The sequence below is a fragment of the Strix aluco genome, chromosome 1, assembly GCF_031877795.1.
Source record: "Strix aluco isolate bStrAlu1 chromosome 1, bStrAlu1.hap1, whole genome shotgun sequence".
NCBI classification, from domain to species: Eukaryota; Metazoa; Chordata; class Aves; order Strigiformes; family Strigidae; genus Strix; species Strix aluco.
The window spans coordinates 111,321,785-111,329,968 of NC_133931.1; the positions used below are offsets into that span (position 1 = coordinate 111,321,785).

Below are 8,184 nucleotides of genomic sequence, written 5' to 3' on the forward strand. Positions count from 1 at the left end.
ACAGGAAAATTTAATATCCTCCTAAAACTAGTCGACAATATTCCCATGACACTGAAAACCTCACTGAAAAAAATGAATTACCTCTTTAGCACCTACTTTTCATCAAGAGCTGTACACAACCTCGAGTTGTCCTACAAGGTATGTCAATTTTCACAAACAGCACTGTTTTGCTTTTTGTGCAGACTGGTACATTTTAGTTGTATTTGCATTTTTTCCTTCCTAAAACTTCTTTTAAAATAAAATATTCAAAGGTTTCCTATGTAAGGTTTGGATTCTAGATGTAGAAATAAAACCAAAGTACGTAAAACTAAGTGTAAAGCAGGTGAACCTGAGAACTTCACCGTGTGTGTACGTTTGCCAACTACTTTCAGCTATCGCTGTATGAAAATTTGTATCTACGTAAGATAATTAACAGAGGGAGCTGCAAACAATCCATCTCGACCAAAACCAGGGGGTGAATGTTAAAATCTTTGAAGGGAAACTTTCATCAACGTCAACCAAAAAAATCCATTTATCCCAAACTAATGATAGCTCTGTCCTGGGATATTTATGTAATGTGTATTTGCAAAACCAAATTTTAATAGAGGAAAGCATAGTCTTTTGAGTGCGTTTAGGTCTAGCCCAGCAGAATCCCTGGCCAGCGTTTTGGACTTGCACCGTGACATTATGGTTGGACTCGACGATCTTAAAGGTCTTTTCCAACCTGAAGGATTCCGATTCAGAAACAGACAGTGAGGTCTGGGGTGGGCGTTCAGCGAAGCGCCAGCAGCTCACCTGGTTAAATATACTCAAGGGGTGTCAAAGCGTCCCTTCAAAACAAAGGGAAACAAACTCGGGCACACCGAGGCTCCGACAAGACTCCGCAGCGCTGAGGCTGTTTTGCTAACAATCGTTACGTTACTCCCCAAAAACGCGCTCGCCAGCTTCGGCGCCCTGTTACCGCTGCCACCAGGTATGTCACGGCGAGATCCATCGCGCTCAGAAACACCCCGCGGGGAGCGCGGCCAGCGCGGCAGCGGCGCCTCCCCCCGCCGCGGCCACCAGGCCGCCCCGCGCCCAGCCTGGCTCGGCGCCTCCCGCCGAGCCGCCGCACAGCGGCCGTGCCCGCCGCTCTGCCCGGGTGTCCCCGCGGGGACGCGCCCCTTGGCACCCCGGGCTCCCCGCACCCGCGCTGCGGCAACTTGTGCGCGCCCGCCCGCGGCTGAGGGGAGAGGCGCGGCCCCCTCAGGAGCGGCTCCCCCGGGGCGCGGGAGGGGGGGGGGGGGGGGGGGGGGGCAGTGGCACGCCGCGGCCGTTGGGGCTAACGAACGCCCGCGCCCCCGGCGGGGAGAGGCCGCGGTGAGGGGAAATCTGCCAGAGCCGAGGAGGAGGCGCCCCCCCCACCCACCCCCCCCGCTTGTGTTTGTTGTGCTTCGCCGCTGTCCCGCCGGCGCGTCCCTCCGGGAGAGGCCGCCGCCGCCTGACAGCTCCCCCGGCCGCCCCCATCTCCGAGCACACGGCGGGGTTGGCGGCGAAGAAACTCCTGCCTCAACTTTGCGTGTGCGCCTCCGCACCCGCCACTCTGTGTGTGTGTGTGTTGGGGGGGGGGGGGGGGAAGCGGGGGTGCGCTTCTCCTCGCCACCCGCCGAGAACCGTCTTTTCTTTCCCCAAAAGAGGAGGGGGAATAAAAAGGGAAAGCGACAAGGAACTACCGTCAAGCACAGGGAGTAGCCAGACGACGCTGAAGGCAGCCGAGCGTCCTGGAGGAGAAGAGACCCGAAAAGGAGAAGGGGGAAGGTGCAAAGGCGAGGGGAAAAGGAGGAAGAAGAGGGGGGAAGGGGGAAGAGCTAAACAGAAACTCCGAAGAAGGAGGAGAAGAAAGGAATAGGGACGGTGAAAGAAAAGTGGGAAAGGGAGAGCAGGCGGAGGAAGACAAAGGTGAAAAAGGAGGAGGAGGAGGAGGGGAAAGTGCAAAGGGGAGAGGAGGAGAAGAAAGAAGGGCCCTTCTCAAAATGGCATTAGGCAGGAGGGAGGGGGAGACGAGCCGCGAGTCTCCGCTGACAGCTCTGCCTGCGTCTGGCCGCCTGCCCCCTGCCCCTCTCTGACTCGCACACACAAACGCTGAACTTACTTCTTTCTGGCTCTCTGGAAAGGGGAAGCGCCATCTTTGCGAGGCCGGCCCCTAGGTCTTTTGTCTGTGGCTGCTGCTGCTGCTGCTGGGGGGGGAGCTCCAGGCTCGGGGGGCTGCTGCTGCTGCTGAGGCGGCTCCACCACCGCCACCACCAGACTCTTGTCCTCCGTTGACATCCTAGTCAGCAGGACGAGAGAGACACATGGATGATGATGATGAGGATGAAGATGAGGATGGTGATGGGGATCCCGATGCTCCTCCTGCTCCCGCGGCTCCTCTCCTCCTCACCTCCGCCTCCTCCACCTCCGCCTCGCATTGCTGGCCTCAGCCGCCGCCGACCAGCACAGGTAGCAGGGGGAGCAGCATGGGGAGAGCAGGAGGAGGAGGGGAGGGGGGGGCGGGGGGGGGGGGGGCGAAGAGAAAGAGCGCAGAGGCAGGAAGGGTCTCACACACAATAACACCCCCTCCCCGGCTCGGCGGGGTCTGTCGGGGCTGGGGGGAGGTGGCGGGCGAGGTGAAGAGAGCGAGCTAGAGGCGGCTGATCCCGCCGCTGGGCGCCCCCCCCCTCTCAGAGGCCCCGGGAGCTGGCGGCGGCTCCGGCTCCTGCGCTGCCCGGCTGCGGCGGCCGCCGCTTCATTGTACACTGGCCCTGCGCCCTCCCCCCGCGCAGAGCCCCCGGGGGCGGAGGAGGAGCAGGCGGCGGCGGCGGTGGCGGAGGCGGCAGGGGCCGAGGCCGAGCGGAGGAAGTTTTGACAGCTCCAGCTGTTGTGTGTGCCGAGGGCTGAGTCCGGCCGGGCTCCGCGTCCCCTTCCCAGCCGGGCCGGGAGCAGGAAGTTTAACTTTGGGGAAAGAAGGAGGAGGAAGGGTGAAAAAGGGGGAGGAGGCAGGGGGGGAGGAGGAGGAGGCGGCTCCCTCCCCGCGGGGTGGAGAAGGGATCCCGGCGCTGCCGCCGCTGCCCTGGTGTGTAACCCCCCTCCCCGCCTCCCTTCCCCACCCCCCGCCAGTGCGACACATAGACACAGACCCCTCCTCCCCCCGCCGCGGCCCCACACTGCGCCTGCCCGGCCCGCCCGCCCACCGCCCGTCCCACGGCGCAGACACCCATCCGCCGCCGACACTGACCTCACGGGCTGGCTGCCGCGGCGGGCTGCGGGGAAACCGCGGAGCGGCCACGGGACGGGACGGGACGCGCCGCCACGCCACGCCACGCCACGGGGCGCTCCGCGCACCCACCCCGCACCGCGCCCCGCGGGGCCCGGCAGCCTGCTCGCTTCCCCCACCCTCTCCCCGCCCTTGTTTTTTTATTTATTTTCCCCACGGCCCTGTGGAAAAAAAAAAAAAAAAAAACCAGCTCCATCTGGATATGAAAGTGTCCGCTTCGCGGCAGGGTGCCCCCGCCCCGTCCCCGCGCATGGGCTGAGCTCCGCAGGACGGCGGCTTCGGGGGCCGCGCATGATGCCCGGCCCGGCGGCACCCGCTCCGCTCCGCCCCAGCCCCGGGGAGCCGGGGCACGGCTGGCTGCGGCCGGGAGGCGGGGAGCCCCCTTCCCTTCCCTTTCCTTCCCCCCGCCGTGCGTCTGCGGCTCGGGGCGGGGAGGGGAGGGGGGGGTGGGGGGAGGAAGGAGCGAGCGGCGGGGAGCCGCGGCCGCCCCGGGGGAGGGGAGGGAGGGAGCAGAGTTCAGCGCTGTGTGCGAGGGAGACAAAGTCTGGGGAGCGTGGCCGCTTTCCAGCAGCTCCGGCTGGAACATCTGCGGCCGCCCGGGGCGGCGGGGGGGGCCTCCCCCGGGCAGGGGCCTAGCTGGCTGCCTGCCCGCCCGGCTGCGCCGCGGCTCGGGGCGGGGTTAAGCCTCATTACACGGGATTTAACGTGTCCCGGAGGCCAGGAGGGACTCCGGCTCCGAAGGGGAGGGGGAGCGCCACGGCCTCGCAGCCAGAGAAAAGTCCGGCCACGGGGCGAGGAAGCGGGCCGTGCCCACGGACTTTCCTCCCGGGCCCTGTCCCGGAGCGGGCCCGCCGGTGCGGAGCAGGCCGCGCCGCTGCCCGCCCGGCCGAGGGCCCCCGCCGCCGCGGCTCCGCACCGGGCGCCGCCCTCAGGGCAGCCCCTGAGGCGGCCTCCCCCTCCCCCCACCCCCCCGCCGCCTGCCTGCCTGCCTCCCTCCCTGCCTGCTTCCCTGCCTCCCTCCCTCCCTGCCTGCCTGCCTGCCGCTGCGGGCAGCGCCGCGTGCCCGCTCGCCCCAGGCCCGGGCGTCCGTCCCTCCCGCTGCCCGGGGCCGGAGCAGCGGGTGCGAAGGGAGCAGCAATTCAGTGCACCGATGCTGAATCGTGGCATGAGTCGTATGGACAGCAAAGAAATGAACCCCGCTGCTGGGCAGCGTGTGTAGGTGACTCAGGTTTAGGGGGGGTGCGAGCGAGAACTTTGCCGGACTTAAGAGAAGTGGTGGGCAGCGATACCTCCAAGACTCCAAATACGTACATCTTGAGAGCCCTGCACTAAGTGTTTCTGCCTTGTCTTTTAGATTTCAGTTCTGTGTTTGAATCCCGGTTGATAACATGGCCTAGGGTAGCACACAGGTACAGCAAGGAAGGGTGGGAAAGAGGAGCTAATGTTAGTGACTTTTTTTGGTCATAAAAATAAACAGAGAGCAATCTAGGCCTTTACACTCTTCTTCCTTCCCAAATTTTTCATTTGTCGGCTTCAGAAACACGAAATTAAAATGGCATGCTGCGGCGGATACAAGTTTTGCCGGCCTGTTTTCTTGGGAACCATTTCATAACAAAAAGCCTTCGTTACTTCATTTCCTAGGTTTGTAATTAAATTTAGACCTTTGTGACATTTTCATATCTATATGTGGAGACAGAGGTGATATACTTAACCTCCATCTATACACATACTCATATACATATATATATGGAACATAGCATACAGCCATCCCTTTTGCTCAGCCATGCAAGGATGACAGTTGGATTGTTGGCGTGACTTTCTTGGCCCTATTACTGAAAATGTACTAATTTCTGCCAAATTAAAATACATATCCCGAGCTAAATATTTGTATTTTGAAATCTGCAAATGACAGCATAGGTATACTGCTCATATGACTTTGGATATGGGAAGTTAATCTCTTTACATGTTGTCTAACACAGAAGAAAGGGCCTTTGAGTTTTGTTAACTCAGGCAAGTTAGCTTAATTTCACTGAAAACATTTAATGCTATACAGGCCCAGACTTGGGTGGAGTAGAGAGAAAAAAAGCAGGGAAGGGGTGGGAGAGGGAAGTAAAAGGCCACAGCCTCTGCACAGTGGGATCACTGGTGTGGCATTTGCTAGAGTTGCCAGGTTGCCATCTGGTCTGCTGAAAAAAATGGCCATCTCCTGAAACACTGGCTGTGCATGTGCGGACCTACTGCGCGTGTGCAATGGCTTGGGTGAGCCTGGGATGTGTCAGAGCTACCATGCGTGTGCAGATTGATTGGCGCTGAGACATGTGAGCGGGCCGTGGGCTCAGATCAACTGCTAGGTGTGTGGGGAATAACTGTCACATCCCCCAGCAGAAACACGCTCAGGGAAATCACTCGATTCACTTGTCCATGCATGGTTCATCTGGTCCTCCCATGTAGACATTGTTTAATACCTTTAGATCACCTGTAAGGGTGATTTGGGCTGTGTCTCTTAGGCAAAGGCATATGTGTGTTTTTAACTTTTTTCTCCATTTTTTTTTTAATATTAGCTATACATAGCTATCACAATATAAAATCCGAGTGGAGGCAGGACAAAGTTAGCTTTGGTGTAGCATGGTCTAGGACAAGAGCATGTTAAGGGACTTCACAGGCTTTTATTAGTTATACTACTGTGCTTTATCTCGTTGCCTGTCCAAACAAAGCCAGGCAGGTCTGTTCTGTGAACTGCTGCAGCCATGACTGTGGCAATCAAAGGTGTGAAGAGCTATGTAGGACTGTGAGAGACTTGTGAGCAGGAACCTAAAGTGGAGATGAAATTGCAGGAAACTGTATTTGCTAGCATTATTTATCACTCAGTGAAGGCAAGGGGACAAGCTAGGAGAAATTGTGTCACCAAACATAAATCCAGGGTAGGAGTGCTTTGTTGATTCAGGACGTTTGAACAGCTCTGTCAGGAAAATTTTTACGTTTATACCTGGTCAGTGCTGACCACCTATTATAAATTATCTCTCTCCAGAAAACACACATTTTTACAGCAAAGATGTAATATTAAATGGACAGGTCCTCTGCTTTATTGGATGTTAAGAGATCTTCCAGTTTGTTGTAAACTAACTCAGGTGAACTGACACGCCCATTTGGTTTTTTTTAACTTTCAAGAGCAGGCAGCTTTGAAACTTTCAGCTAGGATTTTACATTCTAACCTTCCTTAAAATAAACATTTCAGTGTTTTTGGAATTGTTTCTGAAACATAAGTAAGACCCTTGCAGTACTGATTAAGCAAAGCTAAGGGTTTTAACTTCAAAACATCTTAAGTTGTCCCAGTGTGCTTAATGACAAAGAGTGATACTTTCAGAATAGAACAAGTTGAAGACTTGAAGGATGCTGTCTTAAAACAGCTAGTTAAGGAAAGTAATCCTGTTGTTATAGAAATAATTAAAGGAAAATGACAACTGGTATGTAAGTACTGTTGTACCATTATACAACTAAAGCGGTATATGTAACAGAAATAATGAGGAAAATTTTCCAGATTCTGTCAAGAATGGGATCCAGATACTTTCTCTTTTATGACTTCAGTTCAGAACTCTGCTGGTTTAATGATTGTTCACTGCTCTACATAAAACAAATAAAAAGTTTAATTTTTGTTCTCTTCACACATCTTTCCGTTGCAGAAAAGTTCACCAAGTTATCAGGAAGGCTTCATTTAAGAAATGTCAGCAACATGCTAACATTTTAAATGTTCAATATATTGAACCACTTCATCAACCTGTGCTAAATTGATAATTGATTGTAATGAATATCTGCTTATTTCAATATGCTGCTCTAAAACTGGGGAGATTTTGGTGCCGGTGCACATCCCATTTGGCTGTCCTTGCTGTGAGAGTAGCAAACTGCAGGAGAATGGTGCAGTGGGCAGTTGAGCACAGTAAACACATCAACTGCCCACAGTAGTTTTTTATATCTGCATTTGTATTCACCCAAGTAGTTCAGAAGTAACTGAATAACTGTTTTTTTCAGTATTAAAAAACCCCAACCCTAAGATAATTTAAAAGAGTTCTAGACAAAGCCTGAATCAAGTGGCAAAATCCGGATTACAGCATAAGAATACATGACTCCTAGTTTATTTGTACTAAATTTGGCTGGACTAAAAAAAAAGCATATGTTAATTTTCATATGCTAACAAATATATTGTAGAAGTCTAGTTTTAAACTTGAAATGTTTGTTTCTTCTTTTCAGTGGTTTTGCTTACTTGTCATCTTGTAGACCTGCCTTACTTTAGGCAACAGCACAGCCTGGGTAGTGGGTATGACATAACCTTGAGCGGTGGTGACTTTCCCAGCAGTTTGTTGAGATGCTTGTTGCTGCAGATGGTGGGAAATAAGCCCCACTTCTCATGCCGAGCATCATTCCCAGAAAGCTGGAGAATTCCAGTTATTAGGTGCTCTGGAGCAAGGGACAGATAGTGTGGAGGTCCAGTCCCCCTAAAATCCATCTAACTGCTCTCTTTGGAGGCAGTGTAGTTCACAGTCTATGAGGAAAAACATTTAATTCTAGTTCTTGTTTTCTCACCTGCTCCCTACCATGAAATATCCTGATTTAATATTCTACAACAGCTACTCTCCACACAAACTAATCTAGTGTTTGTATGAATGTGGGTTAATACAGTCTAGGTTCCCCATCCCCTGCCTGCTTTAACTTGATTAGTTTAGTATGTGTTAAAGGCAGCCTTGCCCACACTGTGATATATGTGCTAACCTCACACCTTTACACCTTAGTCTCACCAAAGCCTAAGGCCTTTTCATCATATTAAGCTACTTTGACTGGGCTAATGTGACTGAGAAACACACCTTTTTTATCCATTAAGACGAGGCCAAAAATGTTAAGTGCTCAAGATGCAAGCCCCT

The 8,184-nt window shown here is 54.0% G+C and overlaps 1 protein-coding gene across 12 annotated transcripts in view; it reads right to left on the minus strand.

Moving 5' to 3' along the window:
- KMT2C (lysine methyltransferase 2C) overlaps positions 1-3,301 on the minus strand; it is a 201,040-nt gene extending 197,739 nt beyond the window's left edge. For 6 of the 12 annotated variants that reach the window (XM_074831304.1, XM_074831283.1, XM_074831314.1 and 3 more), the window contains exons 1-2: positions 2,399-3,071; positions 2,111-2,287 (exon numbers count right to left, since the gene is read on the minus strand). In XM_074831304.1, the coding sequence (XP_074687405.1) occupies positions 2,111-2,286 (176 nt within the window). In that variant the 5' untranslated portion in view covers position 2,287; positions 2,399-3,071. Of the gene's footprint in view, positions 1-2,110; positions 2,302-2,398; positions 3,073-3,232 lie in introns of those variants that run through there. The other 6 variants (XM_074831228.1, XM_074831239.1, XM_074831255.1 and 3 more) reach the window with 3 other exon arrangements.
- Positions 3,302-8,184: the final 4,883 nt, after the last annotated feature.